Genomic DNA, 23,271 nt, shown 5'->3' on the forward strand with positions numbered 1-23,271 from the left:
GTTTGGATCTCACAATGAGGAGCCAATAGAGGTAGACGGTCCCTAAAAGTCTATTCAACCAATTTAAGTTGGAGGTAAGTTTTAATGAGGGTTGGGGCTTTCTTATACTAAAATGCCCAGATGAAGTGCAAATTGTGTTAATTCCCCAAATTAAATTAATGCTTTATGCAAATGCTTCAAAGAGAAATAGTTTGCAAAACTTGAAAGCGTACGCATGTGGGAATTTAAATACAAGATTAGAAAAAATGTGCATGTGGAGTGAAATGTATTGATTTTAAGCACTCACAATATGAAATTTAAAAGCTAGAAAGCTAAAGGAAAACTAAAAGCAAGATTAGGCCACCCACAAGAATCCCTCCTTTAAATGAGGAAGGGGGATGCCATGGGAAAAATCCCAAGCTCCCTCCAACAATTTTTTTATCTTTTATTAACACTTAAAGAGGGTAAAAATGTTTCTAAGGGGGCAGCTCACAATTCGGGAGAGATTTTTACAAATATGGGACTCTAACAAAGCTAGAACCTCTCCCCAAAAAATATAGCAACAACAAACTTGAAGATGGAAAAAACTTTCCAAAAGAGATTCACAAGGCTCAAAAAGCCCACGACCTTGATGAGTTTGCAACTCTCTCCCAAGAGCTTTTGGCATTCCTAGAAATTAGTCTTTGGATAGCGTGAGGGGGTCCTGCATACACACGAGTGAGTAGTTTTCCAAAGCTTCTCCTCAAGCTCCTTGCTGCCCAATGCTCAAGCCTATGGGCTGCAAAACACAAAAAAATACCAATTGTCAGTGTAAAATTAGGAAAAAGAAACCAAAACTAAACTTAGAATTTAATTTACAAAGTACTAGCTCAAGTAATGGGAGTGAACCCCCATACTTGCCTAGCTTTAGAAATGACTCTTGAATAGGAGATATAACTTTGAAAGAAATAGAATCAAAGAAGTATTTTGAATTTTAAATAGATGATCAAGTAGCTATAGATTAATAAAACTCCCTTTTGCTCTTCGTTGGATTGAAAACTTGAAGCGAAAAAATGGCTGAGTCTTGGATCACTGTGATTCTAGGAGTGAGTTGATCTAATTGAGATTTCTCCCACTTCCAGATGGATTCCTGCACACAATACAAAAGATCTTTCCCACACACTTGAACACGTATTAGTTTGCACAAGATTAGAGCAATATAATGAATAAGATAAACCAAACATTTATTCTAAAATGAATTGACAAGCTTATCCCTAGAATACTACTCTAAATCAATGATATGTGCAAGATAGTTTGCACACATCAATCCAAGCAAGATGGTAAGCATAAACTAATATTAATTCAACATGCGAAAGAAATTAAACACAATAGCAGTAGTATGAAAGGACATCACCTCATAACGCCAAGATAACAACAGCCAGATGTCCCTAAAGTCTTGATTGTATTAAGAAAGTATGCAAATACAAATGGCAGAGTTTCCTCAAGCCCAATAGCTTATTACATGATACAATATGAGAGTCCATGGCTCTATTATATAGAGAGTTGGGAGCAAATCCCAATGAAGAATGACAGTGACAAATGGCATTGGAGCCAATCTCAATGTAGAAGTGATTAAACAAGTGGTATGAGGTGACAATCCCAAAGATAAATTCGAATTTGTTGAATGGAGCTCCAATACCAAGTGTAAAAATCGAATTCTGGCAAGTGGGCATCATTTTCTTCTTCCCTTATGTGTCAAATTCGAATTTTATGATGGAATGACAAGTGTATATGAGTGGTAACCCATGTGAGACAATTTTCCACAAAAATCTCCACCAAATATTCTACCAAGTCCTCCCAAATGAACATTAACTTCACAAATTCGAATTTCCAAGTAAGCAACTTTCTCATTTAATGCCAGAAATTCGATTTTATTTGAGCACGTCCTTTCTTTGATTTTAGGTGTCCGCATCAGCTTGGGACTTCACTTTAACTCCATCATAATTTTCCACTTCATTTCCACAACATTTAGCATGTGTGGATATTTATTTTTCTCCATTTATTTAATTTCTGGCTTAATTAATTGTCAGATTTCCCACTAAACTTTGGAAAAGTGGGTTTTGAGGGTTCAAAACACATTTTTAACCCATCAAAGTGTGTCATAGTAAAAAGTTGAGGGTGAGAGGTGCAAATTCATTACTCATACCCCATTCAACTTCTCTAGATATCACTTATTACATTACAAGTATAATTTTATTAGCAATTTCCGCAGTGCGGAAAACTTAAAAAAAATAAAAAATAACTACCTAGACCTAACCAAATTCCACGAATTTTTTTGTGTGATTTAGTATGGTAATATACATCGACTCTAGACACTAAGATGTGTTAGGGGCTCATCCTTTAAACCGTCACCTCGACTTTGGTGTAGAAAGTGAGTGAAAAATCCAGAAAATTATTCGCCTCTGAAAAAGAAGGGATAACTAACCAGATAAAAAAAACACTCCAAAGTGTATTCGTTTGCTGATCGAGTCCCAACATCTTATGCCTGTTACATACTCACAACTCATCATTATTAGTATCACTTATTACAATTCCCCGTAGGGTGTGGAATCTGGGTACAAGAAAGATGATGAGAAAATAGAAGTAGAGTTAAAAAACTCTGTTGACTGATGATATATGATGGTACAAGTGTCCTATGGATCATCCTTGGACATGGAGTCTTCATATAATCATCAGATGCCACTCCAGTGGTCAACAGTCCAAAAATAACTGTGTCAATTTTATTGCGTGTGCTAGAATTTCTTAGTTTCCAACATTTTTTTTCCACAGTATTTGTATAGTGAAAATTGCAGCTGTGATCTTATTCATTATTTGGCGTAGTAAATAAACTGCAGAATTAATTTCTGAGTTAGAAGAATAATCTCCAGTAGCTGCAATAGATAGAATTTTCACATGGTATCAGAGCTTAATTGATCAACCAGGAAGGTCAGAAGCAGAGAAAGGAACTTTGCTGTTCAGAGGGAGCAATAGATCGAAATTCCTAGAGAGATTGCACAGAGCCTAGATCAGGCAGTGCGAGTTGCTAGGGCAGCAGTTTGATTTTCTCAGTTGAGAGGAGGCATGAAAATTCGAATTGCTCTAAAAGTTTTGTTGCAGGCTGTAGAATTCGCGTTGGGAGGAAAAGAGAAATAGCACGCTAAATTTGTTCTAGTTTAGCCATGGACGGAAGTAACATTTAGGAGACTTCAGATTGACTTTCAGATTGGAAGATGAATTTTCTTGCTTAGCAAGATCAACTTCACAGGGAGTCTGGTACATAGACAGTGGAGCTTCAACTCACATGACATGGGTTAGAGAATATTTCTCTAACTACGAAGAGGAGCAGATGGATTTCCAGATTACTATGGGAAATAAAATGAAATGTACTCCAGCAGGGAGAGGTACCATAGATTTTCAGGGGGGTCAGGAGCAAGCACCAGTGCTTCAAATGTTTTGTATGTGCCAGGATTGGGTATGAACCTAATTTCAGTATCCCAGTTACAAGATAAAGGGTACGATGTTCACTTCATAAGGAGGAAAGTGTATGTCAAGCACCCGCGCTGGAAGAAAGTAAGATTGGAGTTCAAAGTAATAAGTTGTATCGATTACAAATCGATTCTCCAATGGCACTGATAGGCAACAACAATAGCAGTGGGAAGGAGCTGAATGAATTATGGCACAAAAGAATGAGACATCTACATCATGGAGCACTCAGGATGCTCAAGGAAACCATAACAGGGGTTCTTGAACTAGGGACTGAACACGATGATGTGTGCAGAGGGTGCGTACTTAGGAAGTATGCTAAGGCAACATTTCTAAGGAGTGACAACAAAGCTGATGGCGTGTTAGGACTTATACACTTAGATATTTGTGGCCCAATGTCCACTAGAGTTCTTAATGGTGTCGAGTATTTTGTCACCTTTATTGATGACCATTCTAGGAAAACTTGGATCTACTTCTTGAAGACCAAGGATGAGGTCTTTGATCATTTCAGAGAGTTTAAAGCTCTCATGAAGAATGCGACAAGGAAGAAGATCAAGGTACTTTGCTCAAATAATGGAGGAGAATATATTGATAAAGACTTCACAAATTTCTATGCGAAGGAAGACATCAAGAGAGAATGGACAACTCCATATAATCCACAACAAAATGGTGTAGCGGAGCGGAAAAACAGAACCATTGTTGGAGCTACAAAGGCTATGTTATATGACCAAGATCTACCCAGATTTTTGTGGGCAAAAGCATGTAAGACGATAGTGTATATTTAAAACATGACTCCTCATAAAGCATTGGGGATGAAAACGCTTGAAGGAGTTTTCACAAGGAAGAAGCCTGAATTTAGCCACCTTAGAATTTTTGGCAGCATTGCTTGTTGTCACGTGCCAGATGATAAAAGGACCAAAGTGGATCAGACTGCAGAGAAGGGCTTTTCATTGGGTACAACAAAACCTCAAAGGCATTCATAATCTACATTCCTAGCAGTAGCAAGATAGTAGGTCTCAAGAGATGCCTGCCAATGGTTAGAATCAACCTGCAGAAGCTCCTTTAGTCTAGCCACGGGAGTAGCCAGTGGGACAAGCAGGAGGACAGTCATAAGGGTCAAGTACTGTGACCAATACCAGTATTTCCTCAGGGGTAGGAAATCTGGGGAGTTCTCAACAAATGGAGCAATAGAGATAGGATGAGAAGGAGCTAGCAGAACCTCCCACGGCTAGTGGTCAAGCCAACAGAGAGGTTCGTTAGACATTAAGGGATGCAAAGGAGTTTATTGGGACTCTTAGGACAAGCAAGAGACAATGCAGACAATCTGACAAATACCAAACATTGGTAGCTCAAGTTACAGAACCTTCCAGCTTTTAGGAGGCCACACAACATCATATGTGGATAGATGCCATGGTAGAAGAGTATAGCTCTATCATGACGAATGATGTTTGGGAGGTAGTGCCCAGGCCAAAAGACAAATTAGTTGTAGGTTCGAGATGGATCTACAAGATCAAATATGTGGTAGATGGCAATGTGGAAAAGTACAAGGCTAGGTTCGTGGAAAAGGGGTATGCACAAAATGAAGGGATAGATTATGAGGAAACCTTCGCCCCAGTTGCCAGATACACTTCCATCCGATCAGTTATATCTCTAGCAGCTCAGATGGGATGGCAGATTCACTAGATGGACGTCAAAACAACCTTCTTGAACACACTGATAGAGGAGGAAGTGTACATAGAACAACTAGAGGGCTTTGCAACTCAGGAGAGTCGCACACATGTGTGCAAATTGAAGAAGGCTCTATACGAGCTCAGGCAGGCTCCCAGGGCATGATATGGTAGAATTGACACCTACTTGCAGCAGATGGGGTTCGTCAAGAGTGACGCAGATCCCAACCTTTACTATTTGATGGTAGAGGATGAGCCCCTCATTCTAGTTTTGTATGTGGATGATCTATTCTTGTCATGATCATCAGGGCTCATAGAGGATTGCAAGAGGAACCTGGCAGCAAAATTTGACATGAAGGATTTGGGGTTGATGTGCTATTTTCTAGGATTGGAGGCGTGGCAAAAGGATGGGGAGATCTTCCTAGGGCAAGGAAGATATGCTATAGATATTTTGAAGAGGTTCAGGATGCAGGATTGTAGATCCATGTCTACACCCATGATTACCAAATGGAAGAAGACAGATGCATCATATGACAAGGATTTCGACCCCACCTTGTATAGATAGCTCATTGGGTCTCTCATGTATTTGGTGAACACTAGGCCAGACATTTGCTTCGCAGTCAATACCCTTAGTAAGTTCATGTTGAAATCGAAAAGGGTAAAATGGGTAGCAACAAGGCATATATTGAGATACATTCGAGGCATAATCAAGTATGGGTTGAAATATACTCGAGAGGATGACGTCAGACTTTGTGGGTACATAGATGCAGATTGGGATGGCATTTCAGTGGACAGGAAAAGTACCTCCGGGTAGCTTCAGTGTTGGATAAATCTCTTTGAGAATCCAGTGTTTCAAGACAGGTCGAAGCACATCGATATTCGGTGTCACTTCATCAGAGATTGCGTACAGTGAAGAGCAGTCCAGCTACAATATGTTCCCACAGAAGTGTAGGTTGCAGATATACTCATGAAAGCTCTAGGGAGAGCTAAGTTCCTCTATTTCAGAGAATAGATGGGTATGGTGGAGAAACTGTTTTAACAACAGGGGTAGGCTAGTTTGGATGTTGCAGTTGCAACAACAGATGAAGAGGGAATTGCAGTGCAGATGCAATGTTGCCAGCAGTTTTTCAGAGTTAGCAGCAACACAGATGTAGCGTATATTAGAGTTACACAATGGTTGGTGGGCAGGTGCAGCCAGACATCATTAGCGTGATAGGAGATGATGGAGAGACAAGGTATTGCTACAGGGGGTAGCAATGCTAGAACACATTCCTCGCTAAGAGGGAGTGCTATTTTTTGTAGCATCGGATGTGTTCTAGCCACAAAATTTTGTGGAGGCTAGAATACATGAGATCTCCAAAACCCAGATACTCAGTTGCCCAGGCAATTCGATTTTTTCTGTAGAAACAACTCAGCAGAGAAGATAGGGCCAGAGGGTGAGTAACAAGTGGAGCAGGAGAGCAACAACATTTTGGGAGAAAGTTTTTAGTTCCCAAAAGAGTCGAAGGAAGGAAGGTTGAAATCTTCAGAGGACCAGCATAGGGACTACATAGAGGCTAACACAGGCATCTCACGCAGAGGATGGGGAAGTTATTTCAGAGGCAGAAAATAGCTGTGGGGTGAGAGAAAATTCTCACAATATTTTTGCCAGTGTTTTCTTCAGATTAGATTGCCAACTGGGCATCTAAATTATTGTACTCAGATTTGCTGCTGAACGTAAATAATAAAACCCTCATTTGCTGCTCCAGTTTTCCCAAGTTAGGTTTCTCCGGGAACAATTGTCCAAAAATAATTGTGTTAATTTTATTGTGTGCTAGAATTTCTTATTTTCCAGGATTTTATTTTCCACAATATTTGTATAGTGAAAATTGCAGCTGTGATTTTATTCGTTATTTGCCGTAGTACATAAACTGCAGAATTAATTTTTGTTTTAGAAGAATAATCTCCAGTAGCTGTAGTAGATAGAACTTTCACAACAACCTTCTGCTTCTTCTTTCTTCTAAACTGCCCTTCAACTTTGACTTACTTCTGCTTCAGACCTTTACCTTATTTTGGCCCTAATTGCAACATATGAGAAGTATGATAATTGACTTCTACACCCAGTCACCACTTCGCTTGGAGGGGAGACTCTCTCACATATTTCGACTTGATGAATTCAGCGTCTCAAGTGACCTTACCAACCTTGGATCCTCCAGTAATAGTCTCGGTTACTTCTGCAACAGATGCTGCCTCTTTACTTTACACGTGTGACAAGATAGAGCCCAAAACAGATTTGAAATAGTTTGATCTTCTTCTTCTTTCACTCGCTGGTTATATGTTGCCTTCCTTGACCCTTTTCGCACTTCTTCTAATCTCAGATCATGAGTGAATTGCTTGCTCTGAAATGAGGCCGAGTGGCCTATTTATAGTTGTTTCCCATGATAATAAGCCGACTTATTTGCAAGCTAGGCCGACGTGACATTTGGAGAGGTATTATTATTCCTTTTGAAGCCGACATGAAGGGAGATGCTTGTGCTTGTCTTAGAGGGCTACTTGACACTTTCATTGACTCATACAAATGTAACATGCCTAAGAAGGGTCTTTTATACATGACATTGACTCTCTTTGAATTTATGACCATTCCTAAGGGCTCACAATGGGAGCCATTACTAAAAAAATTCCTTGATCATGAAACCCAAGAGACAAGCATTACAAAAAAATAACTTTATTTTTCTTCTTTACATCAATTACATAAAATCACATTTACTTCCTCTTTTTTGGACTTCTATCCAGGCTCCCTCTTAATTAGGGACCTAATAGAGATCTCTTACTTCCTCTTTTTTGGACTTCTTCTTTTCAGCATTCCTCCACTTCTTTGGTGATATGGGTTTTTTCTCTTCCTCTTTTTTTATTGTCCTTCTTAATCTTAGGACAATCTCTTTTGTAGTGCCCATATTCTTGACACCCATAGCATTGAGTCTTAGTCATGTCCTTTTTTTTCCGAGAACCAGACTTCCCAAATTTTCGCTTTCTTCTGGTCATTGTAGCATAAGCTTGATTTTGCTCACTTGCTCCCACATCAGATTTGGCCTTTGGTCTAGATTCTTCAATCTTGCACAAAGACCATAGATACTGGAATGGAGTAACTTCTTTCTTCCCATAAATACGTGACATTTGGAGAGGTATTATTATTCCTTTTGAAGCCTAGATTATGGGAGATGCTTGTGCTTGTCTTGGATGGCTATTTGACACTTTCATTGATTCATATACAAATGTAACATGCCTAAGAAGGGTCCTTCATACATGACATTGACTTTATGACGAATCCTAAGGGTTCACAATGCGAGCCATTACTAAAAATAAAATTCCTTGCTCATGAAACCCATGAGACAAGAATTACAAAAAAATAATTTTGTTTTTCTTCTTTACATCAAATAAATAAAATCGCATTTACACATCTCACTATAAAGACCGCACCTAGTTACACTTTTCAACAAGAACAACATCATCAACCATGCAACAGAAATAAAAGGAACATCATAAGAAAAGCACACACACATAGAGACACCAGGATTGGTTGAAGACGAGGGAAAAACTCCATAAGGGGGAAAACCTGAAATTCAATTCTTCTTCTATTGGATGTTCATCAATTGTTCAGTTGAGATACAAAGTACGATTAAACATATTAAGCCACCTAGGGCCAACCAGAAATATTAGCAGTCATACATCCCTGCTGTCAAACTAATATATCAGGATCCCTGTTGCAATGAGGTCACTGTCATAACGGATAAGTGGATTGCTACTGTCATCATGTAGAGTGATATGTGTGTCCTGTTGCTGATGTACATATGGATTACTGGACTAAAGACCATATTGCAACCATATGAATGATTGTCACAGTGACATAGACTCCTTTCTCACTTTCTTGATGATCACCATAATATGAAGATTACTGATACAAGGTTTGTTAGGGTTTCTGTTCATATAACTTTTAAAACTGCCATCACATCATATGAGTCATCATATATAATGATACCACAAGTTATAGATGCCACTGCTGCAAGATATAGATGCCATTGCTACAAGATATAAATGCCATTGCTACAATTGGCATATACGTACATTCTGCATATGATGCCATACATATTGTTGAGACTATACTGCTGAGATCAAACCATTATAATTGAAGCCAACACCATATATATCGATGCTACAATTGGCATATCCGTACATTCTGCATATGATGCCATACATACTGTTGAGACTATACTGCTGAGATCAAACCATTATAATTGAAGCCAAGGGATTGTAGAGACAATGTGCCATATATATCGATGCAAAACGGACATACATCCAAGCTTACATATATATGATTGCTTTGACATATGCTAATGTGTCGAGGAATAAGACTATATGCCGAGGTCTTACCATTCACGGCTGTGCAGAGATAATAAAGCGATGCCTTTCATGCATACGATGCTTACCAATCATACGAGCAATGCGAACAATGCTTAACATACAAACGGTGTTAATCATACAAGCGATCCTTACCATACATCCTGTGCGTTGAGGTCATACTGGAATATATCATGAGAAAAGTTGAGTATAGATATCTGAGGCTACAAAACTGTGAGACTGGGCTTATATATATTATGGCGATATCACAGAGTATCCAATTTAGAGATATGAGCAAGAGAATAATCCATAACAGAGAGATTCCATGCGCGAATGCTTAGACCATAAACCATCTGAAAACTAGAAGATGCATCGAACATTATAACCATGAGTGCCATCCGAAATTGTACCAAACTATAGTACCATCTGATTTGTATATGAGTGCCATCCTAGCGAAGTTGCAGACTAATCGAAAAAAAAAAATTTAGAGAGAGATCGAATCATGATTGATTTGTGACTAACCTAATTGGGTATTTATAGTTGATTCAAGGTGAGCCGACATGACCTTTTGATTTAGGCCGACATAACATTTTGAATTTCACATTAATTATTTCCCTCTAATAGAAGCTGACTTATATAGAAATTAAATTTCCTTTATTTTAAATGTCTCCTTGTAATAATAATATTCCCTTTGCTTTGCCAAATTAGGCAAGGAGGGAATTTCTTCCTAGCTGCCAAATTTAACAGTGTCCGGGTTGAAACGCCCTCCTGCACTACGTTTCCTGCAACATAGCTTGCTGTTAACCCCAGTAGCACTTCTTGCTACTGAAGGGTTAAGGTCCAGTGAGACTTGTAGGTTATAGCCATGTACAATTAATTGCTGCAAACATATTCTTAATAAAACAAAAAAGGTACAGTGGAAAATACTCAAATTTACACAGATTTTATCTTGGAAATCGAAACCTGGGAAAACCAACAAGTTTTTTCTCAAGATATTTTCTGCTCAATATGACTATATAATATACATCTCCAATGACATGAATTTCCATTCGAACTGTAGTTCCATAATTGAAACTATAAAACCATCGGCAAAACCACCATGCACTACAAAATCTCTTTAGCAAAATCGTGGGCCGAAAAATTGCCAAAAATGGATACAAAAAGTCTTGGTGACCACATAGGTGGGCTGAATAGTCCCCTAGAGACACCCTTTGTTCGTGGTGCATAGAAGTCATGCAAAAAATATAACACATACCCAACAAGACTCAATCACATTGGGCTATTTTCAGATGCTTCATGGCATAATTGTTGATCAAAAGACCTTATATATTCAGTTTGTTAGTTCTCAGGAAACTGCTATTTTGGGAAGTTCTACTTTTTTGATATTCGAACCATCAGTGGCCCATACATTAGATTTGAGTGCTTCTTCTTGATCTTGGTGAAAAAGCAAGTCCAATGGAACCTTTTTCACTCATATCGGGAATGACACTTTTTCCTTTGATTTTGTGTTTTTTTTTGTTATTATGGCCCATTATGTCATTTGGCCAAAAGTAGTACTTTCGTGCTTTTTAGCTTTTTGGGGGGAAGACTGCATTTTTAGGTATGTATAAAATTAATAAGTTTATATATTTGGCACGTTCATGTGTTGATTGTGGTTCCTAGCTAGCAACTGATGGGTGGTCTAAGCTTCCTTTGCATGGAAAAATGAGGAGTTCAATAGCATCTTTGTCACTGTCTTCTGTCTTGAGCCAACACTTGGCATAAATATAAATCATATCTCTTGGTAAATTTTCAAGGATTATGAATTCAAAGTTATAAGTTGTGAGATAATTAAATTTTATTTAATTTTTTGATCACATGGAAAAAGAGTCCAATAGTTTTAATGAGAGAATAGGAGCTTTTACTAAATGTCTTCATGAGTACAGCTAGAGGAAAAACAAGATTTTTCCAATCCAATGAGGAGATGTGGAAAATGGATTTTGTTGATGTTTCCATTCAAGAAGTGAAGCAAAGAAATGAGATTTTACTGATGTTTTTACTCAAGAAGTGGAGCAAAGAAAACAAATTTTCAGTTTTTTCCAAAATAGCTGAAAGTGGAAAAGGAAGAACGACTGGCTATATTTGCAAAGCTTTTGGCCTTTCCAACTTTTCATTGGTTTAAGTCATTAGATCTGTTAGTTTCTGTAGCATTGGATGTGTTCTAGCCACAAAATTCGGTGGAAAGGTTAGAATACATGAGATCTCCAAAACCCAGAAATCGTTTTTGGAAATTCCAACTAGAGATGACTTAATTAGATTATTAACCATTTCTTTTAATGTTTCGTAAGTCTAAACTTGCGAAAAATGGTAATTAATCAGAATTAATTAAGTCAAGGTGAGAATTCTCTAGAAACTCACACTGATTGATTCAGAAATGATCTGAGCCATTGATTAAGATTTAATCTTGGCCGTTGGAGTCCCAACAGGAAGATATAAGAAGGGATCAATTGTAGGAATTTATAGGGTAAGTTCCTCAGACAGAACACCAAAGGACACCACTCACAAAAAGATCATAGATCAATACACCAATATTGTTGACGTGGTTAAAACCTTCATAGAGGGAAACAGTCCACGACCTGAGCGAACACGGCCACTTCAGGCAATTTATTAATAAAAGAATGAAAATTTACATAAGCTTCTCTCATGAATGGTTACCCTACAAATGACCCTCCATGCTCTTTAAATAGAGATCATGGACCAATCGGGTGTTAAGCCACAGATCAAGTGTCGGTAATACTGAGGAGAGAATGAACCGTCGGATCACTACATATCATGACCGTCGGATTGTAAGTTACAAAAGTACATAGTAAAGAAACACACTTTACCTAACTCTACACTAGACCAAGTTATACTTAACTATTTCCTATGTGTCAGAATATCCTAACATCACCCCTTAAGAACAACTTGGGATAGGATTGAAGGATGTACAAATATGACACAATAGGAGAAGGAAGGAGGCATTAGAGCCTATCCCCACTTATTGACAACTTCCTGAACTCCAACCATAAAACGAAGTTTAGTAAACTTCGCCTCTGTGAGAGCCTTTGTAAAGATGTCTGCAATTTGATTATCTGTTGAACAATATTGCACTTCAAGAACATGGTCATGAATGAGCTTTCTGATGAAGTGCATGTGCAGTTCAATGTGTTTGTTGCGCTGATGTTGGATTGGATCTTTGCATAGTTGAATTGCACTTTGATTATCACACTAAAGTGTAGTTGGATGCTGCTGCTGAAAGCCAAACTCTGATAGGATCTGACGAAGCCACAAGGCTTCCTTACTAGCTTCTATGGCACCACGATACTCTGCTTCTGCTGAAGAAAGAGAAATGGAACTTTGTTTCTTGCAAGCCCATGTAATAGGTCCTGAACCAAGAGTGAACACATAACCTGTAGTAGACTTCTGATCATCAGGGTCACCAGCCCAATTGGAATCAGTGAAACCAACCAATAGAGGAGATGCTTCGGCATTGTAATGAATCCCAAACTGAACTATACCTCGAACATAATGAAGTATTCTTTTAGCTGCTTTCCAATGAATTTCATGTGGGTTTTGCATAAACTGAGCAATAAGGCCAACAACAAAGGAAAGGTCAGGACGAGTATGGGTCAGATACAAAAGTTTTCTTACAAGTTGACGGTATAAGGTAGCATCAACTTCAGGTGAAGTACAAGTGACTGAAAATTTGGCTCCAGACTGAAAGGGAGAAGGGGTTGGCTTACAGTCTTCCATGTGAAAATGGCATAGAAGATCACAGGCATACTTGGACTGGGAAAGGGAAATACCTTCCTTGGATTGCAAAACTTGAGGACCAAGAAAATAATGCAAGTGTCCTAAGTCTGTCATTTCAAACTTCTTTTTAAGGTTGGACTTCACATGTTTATAAGGTTGGGATTACTACCAGTAAGGATAAGATCAACAACATAAAGAACAAGAATGATAAGGGACTTGCCCACTTTCTTGGTGTAGATAGTGTTGCCAGAATGACACCTAGAAAAGCCAGTTTCTAAAAGAAAGCTATCCATTTTGGCATACCAAGGTCGAGGGGCTTGCTTGAGACCATAAAGGGATTTCTTAAGCCGACATACAAGGCTGGAGTCTATATGTATAAAGCCAGTAGGTTGTTCCATATAGATATTTTCATGCAAGTCCCCATGCAAGAAGGCGGATTTAACATCCATCTGATGGACTTCCCATTTGAAAGAGGCAGCAAGGGAAAGAACAAGGCAGATAGAGTTCATTTTGGCAACAAGGGAGAAGGTTTCAGTATAGTCAATGCCTTCTACTTGTGAAAAACCCTTAGCAACAAGACGAGCTTTATGTTTATGAACTTTTCTATCTGGTCCATACTTGGTTCTGTAAACGCATTTGCATCTAACAAGTTTTCGTCCCTTTGGTAGAGGAACAAGATCCCATGTATCATTTGCCAATAATGAATGATATTCTTCATTCATAGCTGCGTCCCAATCTAGATGGCCTGAAGCTTCTGCAAAAGTGTCAGGATCATAATTAGCTAAAGCTTGAGCCAATAAAGAAGAGACTCTATTCAACTGAGAACGTATACGTCGCTGATCTGTAGGATCATTGGCAAGAGCACCTGCTGCATCCCGAGTAGCACGGACCCATTTTGGAAGCTGAGGAGCTGAAGGAGGATCTTGAGAAGGTGGGGGAGGATTGTCATCCTCGCTGTCATCATCTGAAGAAGAAATATTTTCAGAAGTAGAAGGGATAGAGAGAGATGGCACATACACCGAACTAGGCTCGTAGGCCGATATATTTTCAGAAAACTTTACATCTCTTCTAATGATAACATTTTTGGACTTAAGTGGAATAAGTCTGTATCCTTTGACATCTTCAGAATATCCAACAAAAATACAATTTTCACTCTTAGGTTCTAAAGCTTTATGTTTCTCATCTGGAATATGGGCCCATGCTTCGCTTCCAAAAACACAAAAGTGACTTACATCTAGTTTAATTGATCTCCATGCTTCTTCTGGAGTGATATTCTTTAAAACCTTTGTAGGAGTGTGATTTATTATGTAATTTGCACAGTTAATTGCTTCTGCCCAAAAATTAAGACTATGTCCTTTAGATTGAAGCATACAATTAGCCATTTCCTTTAAGGTGTGATTCTTCTTTTCAGCTACACCATTTTGTTATGGAGTATATGGAACAATATGTTGCATTTGAATTCCATTCTCAGTGTAAAAGTTGATGAATTTGTTGTTAACATATTCTCCGCCATTATCAAATCTTAGCTTAAGAATTTGATGTCTAGATTGTTTTTCAACAAAGGCCTTAAAGGCCAAGAACATGTTAAATGTTTCACTCTTGAGTTTTAAGAAATATACCCAAGTGCGTCTGGAGAAATCATCAATGAAAGTTAAGAAATACTTGTAGCCAGAGAATGAAACAACTGGAAGTTGACCACATAAATCACTATGCACAAGCTGTAAAGGGGTTGAGGCGTGCCAAGAGGTATGTTTTTCAAAACTATCTCGATGATGTTTTTTGAGTACACATCCGGAACAAACACCATCTCTGCAAGATACCATTGGAAGACCTGTCACCATATTTTCTTTACATAGATTCTGAAGGGAGCGATAGTTTAAGTGACCAAATCGCTCATGCCAAAGTTTGCTCACTTCATCATTATGAGCAACAAATACTGAGGGAAGATTTGATGACTCAAAGTTGTTAAACTTATACAACCTTGTAGAATCATCAACAGTGCCAGTAGCTAAAATTTGTCTAGGATCTCTTAGGTCCTTAATTACAACATCGTGAGGTGAAAATTCAAAGATTGTACGTTCACCTGAATGAGTTATTTGATATACAAATAGAAGGTTGCAGGATAAGGTTGGAACACATAATACATCATTAAATTGACCATTGTCTATATGAACAGTTCCAATCCCTATAACATTAAGAGATCTATTATCACCAACATATATATTTTTGGTGTTACAATCATTTAAAGAAGAAAACATGGCTTTGTTTTTGGCCAAGTGATAAGAAGCTCCAGAATCAATGAGCCACTCATGAGAATTAGAAGAAGAAGATACATTTAGCGCATATCCAGACCGAGATGTTTGACAACCACATGCAGAAAGTGCTATTCCTGAAGATAAAGTTGAAGTTGAAGGGTGCTCCAAATGGATGTTATGCTTCTTCATTGTTGCTTCCAAGGCTTCCATCTTCTTAAAGCATTTGGATTCTAAGTGGCCATCTCGATTACAAAAGTGGCAATGTCTATCAGTCTTCTTCTCTTTGTTTTTGTTTGTCTTATCATTTTGTTGAAATGTTTTTCATTTTGAAGTTGAAATTGCTTAGGACCCTTGTTTGATTTAGGACTATTCTTTTTAGGATATGACTTCCGAGGATTCTTTGAATTTGGTTGCTGCTGGGTGGCTAAGGCTTTCTTAAAAGAGTTTCCAAAATTAAGAAGACCAAGGTGTAAGAGTTTTTCTTGTTCTCTTATTAAAGAATCACAAAAGGAATCAATGGAAGGGGACTTGTAGTCTTGTCCTTGAGAAATGAAGGCTTCTCTTGTAGAATGGAAGGTGGAAACAAACACAGAGTAGGCTGGTCCCAACTTAGTAAGAGTGGAATAGATAAGGTTACCATCTTCTTTCTTAACCTTAACACCTTCCAAGAGAAGTCTAAGGGTCTTGAACTTGGACAAAAATCTTCAATGAAAGAAAAATTATTGGGGTCCAATGTAAGCAACTCATTTTCGAGTTGATGGACTTTAAGTTCATTTTTAATTCCAAAACTTTAGTGATCTGCTTCATTAGGAGTATCAAGTTCTATGATATGGAATCTAAGGTCTGGAGAAATAGACATCCCTATTAATCCATGTGCTTGATCTTGTCTATTTTCCCATTTGGCTGCCTTGTATGTCTATTTTCCCTATCAACCCACGTGCTTGATCTTGTCTATCTTGATCTTTCGGTTTGGTTTCTTGGCCTGAGGCTATTCTGTAAAGACCTTTACTTCTAAGTAAATCCACAATGTAGGACCACCATTGGAAGTAGTTGGTGCTGTCAAGAATAACTTAGCATGGACTTTCCGTTTTAATAGAAACAGAAGCTATAGATGCTGAAACTAAGTGTTCCAATGGAAAGATCTCGAAAAATTAGGTTGATTAAAAAAAAGGGCTTTGAAAACGGCTTCCGGATGAAGAAGTTATGGCTTTTTGAAGAAAAGTTGTTGAAGATGCCGACGAAGTGTGGGAATGTGCGGAAATGAATGATAATGTTATATTTAAAAAAAAATCCGCCCTCTTTCCAAACTTAATCTAATTAGCTCAACAAAGAGAAAGACTTGAACTCAAGACCTCTATTCTCATAAAGTAACTCTGGACCAAGTGAACTAGTTTAAAAGGTTAGTAATTTTTGGAAAAGAGGAAGGTTTTTTTTTTTTTGGTCACCGAAGCTTTGGAGTGTGTGCTTACTTGAGAAAGCTCTTTTTTCCTTACAAAACAAAAAACACAAACTCCAACAAGAACATACAAAAAAAACAAACCTTACGGTTTGAGGTTAGCTTTAGCCGGAAACTATATATTTCCCTCAATGTTTCTGATTTTCCGAGATCACACTAAGGCGCGGCGGAAAAAAGCATATGCATGAGAAAAATCCTTCCTTTCTGTTTCTGACTTGCCCAGATCGCACAGAGTCGCAGGGCAAAGAGCATACGCAGAAATGAAAGGTATAGATCCAGTAATAAAAAATATAAAGAGTTAAATAAACCGAAATAAACAGAGAGAAAATAACTAAAAACTGCAAATAAACATTGTATACCTCCAGATCTTAAAAATGACGTAGCTAGGGCTATTGGAAACCTTTTTGCGTGAAATGAAAGGGGTTCCTCACTGGAACAGATGTTCCTAATACAATAGAGCAGTCCTCTCGGCCCGAAAACAGTCAGAAACAGTAGATCTAGGAAACCATAGTCAGATGCAGTTCTACTGGCTTCAGATTTGGATCACCAACAGATGCAGCCCTCAACTTGGCTTTGATACTATGTAGGAATTTACAGGGTAAGTTCCTCAGACAGAACACCAAAGAACACCGCTCACAAACAGATCACAGATCAATACACCAGTATTGTTGATGTGGTTAAAACCCTCAAAGAGGGAAACAGTCTACGGCCTGAGCCAACGCGGCCACTTCAGGCAATTTATTAATAAAAGAATGAAAATTTACATAAGCTTCTCTCATGAACGGTTACCTTACAAATGACCCTCCATGCTTTTTAAACAGAGATCATGGACCAATCGGGTGTTAAGCCACGAATCAAGTGTCGGTAATTGAAAGTGAATCTTGCATCACTTTCAATTTCGTTGCTACCATTACTTTCATAAATCTAATTTCAACCATTATGAATTTTATTCTCAAGAACTACTTCACTTTGGTTGCTTATAGGCAAGTCGAAAGTGAATCTCTGTAGTATGCTAATCAAATTGAAGTTTTACGTAAGAATATTAAGTGGATATTAGCATACATCATCTAGGGACACCCCCAGTGACTGCAAAACACTAGTCCAAACAAAGAGACTTTCAACTGTGACAAGGTTGACATTCTAAAAGTGTCATGCTAGTTTCTCAATACATATTTGTGTGATAATACTTCCCCAACCAAAGGCTATTGATTTGGGGTAGCATCGGATGTGCTCTAGCCATGAAAGCTGGTGGAAAGGCTAAAGCACATGAGATCTCCAAGACCCAGAAATGGTTTGGGAAAATTCCACCCGGTTAGAGAGATATGAAAATAATTAATGTTTTTAATGGGTTTCTAAGTCTAAACTTAGGAAAATAAAAATATTAATGGGTATTAATATAAAACTGGGTGAGAAGGTTTTAAATGACATGGATCAAGCCAAATCCAATCTTAGCCATTGATTAGAGATTTAATTTCGGCCGTTGAAGGCTCAACAAAAAAAGTATAAGAGGAGGCTCGAGGGTTAGTTGGAGAGACACCAAGTTGATTAGTCAGTTCGATTTTCTGGAGCGGGGTTTGCTGAGAGAAATCGAACAAGTGATCTGAGTTGCAGCGAGGGGCAGTGAGTGCATAGCAGAGAGGCAAAGATAGTGCCGAAGGATCAACACAGAGTCAAAGGAGGCTACACAGAGCCAACAGAAGCCATGCAGAAGGCCAGAGGGATTGTGCAAAGTCTACCAGGGCCTGCGTGAGTAACGCAGAGGGCCAAAGAGCCTGTGCAGAGCATCAGAAGGCTGACACAAAGCCTCAGAGAGGCGTTGGAGAGGTTTTTGTGGAGCAAACTTGCCGAATATATGCTTTTGAAGAGAGGTATTAATGCCAAATTGATTTCTCTGCCGGGTGAGCCAATTTGGCGCCCATTTGTACTCATGAAAGCTGCTTAATAATAAAACCCTCAGAACTGCTGCACCGGTTTTCCCAAGTTGGGTTTTTCCGGGGACAATTGTCCAAAAATAACGGTGTCCCTTGTGTGTTTGTCTATTCTTTCAGTGGATGATCTGTAGATGGTTGATACTGTACTTGTGTTTATTTTCAGTTTTTATATGGTTAAATAACTTGTTAAGTAATTAAACAAGTAGGTGAAATAAACCAGATAGTGCAGGAAGAATTTCTAACGGGTTAGACTTAGAAATTTCAACATAGACCTCCATCAAATGATTTATAAAAACCTGAACTAAGTCTTGTCTAGGGAAGTGCACCCAATCTACACGCAGAGGCTGCCTGGAATAGAGAGCCTCCCTCCTAGGATAATGCACCCTAATTCAAATCTGGAAACATACTATAACACAGTGCTTCATCTAAATTTAGAGAAGCATTTAACTAAAGAATATTGTTACACCTCATATTGTATGAGTTCCTCATTGCAATTTTCATCACATTGATGGAGATTTGCAGCTGGTATCTTGCAGCATTTGGATCGATTTGTGAGATACATATGCATGGATTCCCTCTTCTTCTATAAAAGCAAGAGGGCACTCCACTGATAGTCATTCAGTTTTGGTTTTGAGCTAGTGATTAGTGAGGAGAGACAGCATTTGAGCTAGTATATTGTAATTCTTCTTTCAGATTTATAGAAGACATGTGATTGTGAGCCACAAGCTTTTCATGGTTGCTGTAATAACTTCCAGGTTAGTGTTTTATGCAGGATTAGTACAATGCTATTCGCTGTTCTCATTTATCTAAGTATGCAGTCTCTAAAGTTACGAACACAGGTGGCTGGAATGTCCACTCAAAATGTTGGGAACATTTCAAACCTATACATCGTTTAAACTTTAATTCCGGAAAAACCCTCCAATTATGTACACGAGACCAGCTATTTTTAGTGTTAAACAGTCTGCCGTTTTGAGGAGTTTTAGGCAGTTTTCGCGGTTCCAGCATACAGATTGATTCATAGTAGTGCAAATATGCTTGTCATCTATTGATAATTTCAGCATATAATCTTTTTCATAATTTCAAGATCTACATGTCAGAAAAGGTTGATTAAACATAGGTTGTCAGGGGACACATTTATTGCCTAGTGCTGAAATTGCATTTCTCAACACTAAAAACCTTGAGCTACTATTGTGGGGCAGGCCCAATAACACAATAGATGTTTGACAATCCTTGCGATAAAAAGCTAACGTGTTCACTTGGTTTTGCAAAATTCATGTGTTCCAAAAGTTTAAATATGACCTTTCACCCATCTTCATAGCACCAACTCCACAACAAACTTTTTACTGCCTTGATGTTTTGTTCCACATGAATTTCCTGTGCCTTCTTTGTACAGAATTCTGTGCCCACTGCTTGCATGCGCTGGCGGCAATCCTACAATGCCATGACGTTGGCTTTTCTATCACCTAGAAAATAACACCAGAATTTCCCTTATATTGGCACGTTCCACAACAGCGGTAATTGTAATTTCTTGAGAAGACGTTCAATTTAAAACTACGACAACTCCGTTCATAAATTTATTTTGTGGATCTTTGCACCAATGCGTGCTGGAAGGATCAAGACTGCCACAACTGTATTCGGAATTTTACTTTTGAACTGCCGCCTGTATTTTTGCTGCTCAATAACGGATTTTATTTTACCGTTTCCTGGGAAATGCCTGTCACCTGCTTCAGTTGTCGCAGGTAAGCAAGCCTACCTTGTTGCTGCTGTCAGATCCTTACGTGTTGCTATTGTCTGAGCAAATTTGTTCAGATCGTCACATGCACATAATTTTTCGTCGTTAATTTGGCTGCCATTTATGTCTATCTCTTCTTTCCATCAAATTCTGACACTTCTGAACAGATTTCTTTTAGAATCACCATGCCAAAATCTATACAAGCGAGCCAATTCAACCGCCAAATCGTCAAGAGGGAGAGTCATTAGACCAACTGGGAAAGTTATCATCCTGCCTTGAAACTTGCGGAGTGCTTTTTTTTGTCGCTTTATTGATGTGTGTTCTCAGCCTATCTAAACTACCGCAGCTTTATATTTTTGTCGCTATATTAATCTTACTGTCTCTTGTTCTTCGTTACGCTGGGCATCAGTTTTGTAGATTAGCCGCCATACAACTGCCATGGCTGCACAACCTGTCTTGCCTTGTCATAGCTGTTGACGCCATTGTGTCAAATTTATATGCTTCCTTAGATCTACAAATTATTAATGTTGATGCCTTAACTCTGCTGGCTCAATTTGGCTCTCTGCCCATCCACCAACTGGTTCCCTTTTACGTTGTAAATTTGATTTTATTCTCTCTAAGGTGTAAAGATCAGAGAAATTAGATTCCATTAATTTTAATTTGTAAATCAAAGAAATTAATAAAATTCGAACTTATCTTTTTGTGTCTGATGGCCCATCAATCCTTTACAGGTTTTAAATGCAATCCATGCCTCTTTTGCCAACATCTGTTCGCTCTGTTGCTTGTTTGCTGGCTGGTTGTCACCTTTAATTTGCCCAGACAAAACTCCACCCCTTGCTGTAGCTCTGATACCGTAAGATTTAATAACAGGCTCAGCCTGAGATAGCCTACCTAATTACATTGAATACATGTATCATTCTCTTACCTATTTCGTCCTACATTACAATTCTTTATAAAACCTAAACAGGGTTAGGGAGGCCTAACAAACCAACTAACCTTAACATTAGTTATTATCATTATCTTTAAAGTTGTATTGCATTAATAGCATGTTATTACCATCATGGTCGCTTATACATTATATATTAACATTGACCGTAATGTTGGTATATTAAGATTAATATTGGAGCTCTGTTTTAATATTTCGATGACAAACGCTTATTTCAGAAATGGCCAGTGAGATATGATTGATCTCAAATAACTCTTAACAAGAATCCAAGAATCATATTTATGCTTGAACCATCCAACTTTTAGCTATCACCATGTCTGTTGGCATGAAACCTAGTATTATTTGTTCTGATAGGATAATATATTAATTGCCCTTGCATATATGTTTTTCAGTTACAATTATGCCATTCATTAATGATAATGGTTGGAAAGATATTGTATTAAAAAGATGCTAATTCTGTATATCAATTTTGTCAGGTCTCCTCTGTCCGAGAGAGTAAGTCAGATGATAAAAGGTTCTCAATTTTCACTGGTACAAAGACACTACATTTGCGGACTGAATCTAGAGAGGACCGAGCTGCATGGGTAGAAGCATTGTTAGCTTCAAAAGACTTTTTTCCTCGCATCTTGACCAGAAGCCTTCTAGTACCGATTGAAGATATCCAGATTTCAACAGAGAATCTCAGACATCGCCTATTGCAAGAAGGGGTGAATGAAGTAGTAGTCAAGGATTGTGAGCAGATCATGCTGTCTGAATTTTTTGAGTTGCAAAAACAACTAAATATTCTACAACAGAAACAATTTTATCTAATGGACACATTGAGGCAATTAGAGGTGAAGAGCATTCATCTAATGAGCTTTTGTTTTGTTCCTGTTGTGTCAAATGATCTACGTTGAAGATTGCTTTCCTTCACCCATCTGTTGTCTGAAATCACTGATTTGTTTTTTCGTCATATAATAAATACAATTTCTTACATTATAATTAAAATTATTATCCAATCGTTAGGTTTAAGATTTCTTATTCTAAAAGAAATAGTGAATCATATGTGTTGATGCCCTCATTTTCACTTTAACTAATCAAGTTTGGATACATTATGTATTTTAATCTTTTCCATCTCTTTGCTTACACTAATTGGCATCAAGCCCTCTAGATTTCTTTTAGTTGAAATCTGTTCTTCATTTTCATCCAACAAAACCTACACATGTTTCCTTGTCGACTTTCAGAAAAAAAATCAATAAACTACATTGTTAGTTTCATCCAATTCTATCTGCTCCTGTATTTGTCTCTTACCCTTCGTCCTTCTATCCTTATATTCTGCTGTCTCTCTATTCTTATTAGGTATTCCGACATAGCTTGCCATCCAACATCCCCTTTGCATTTTGTTCTCACTTTTGTTATTAGCATTTCTATATATTATAGACATACAAATCCACCTTTAGTTGTTATCCCCTTTTATCATTGTATTCTGGTCATTGCTTCCCATCAACTCTTACTCTTGATAATGGTTATCTTTTCCTCTGAAGTCGCATCCTTCATTCTACAATGTTGGTCATTCTCATACTAGGATGTATTCTCCAGTCTGCATTCAATGTTTTCGTAGTTTTTCCCATGTCACTATTTGTTGCATCTATCCTTAGTTGTAAAAACATCTCAGTTTTC

At 38.1% G+C, this 23,271-nt stretch overlaps 1 protein-coding gene across 1 annotated transcript in view; it reads left to right on the forward strand.

Annotated features, from left to right (window-relative positions):
- The window catches only part of LOC149183914 (oxysterol-binding protein-related protein 1A-like), a 223,242-nt gene that overhangs the window by 52,480 nt on the left and 147,491 nt on the right, over positions 1-23,271 (forward strand). The window contains exon 3 of the mRNA XM_089417309.1: positions 22,089-22,445. Within this exon, the coding sequence (XP_089273435.1) occupies positions 22,089-22,445 (357 nt within the window). The remainder of the gene's footprint in view (positions 1-22,088; positions 22,446-23,271) is intronic.

The sequence above is a fragment of the Pinus tabuliformis genome, chromosome 3_2 (genome assembly GCF_031772625.1).
Source record: "Pinus tabuliformis cultivar Carrire ecotype Pingquan chromosome 3_2, CPIR1, whole genome shotgun sequence".
In the NCBI taxonomy this organism is placed as follows: Eukaryota; Viridiplantae; Streptophyta; class Pinopsida; order Pinales; family Pinaceae; genus Pinus; species Pinus tabuliformis.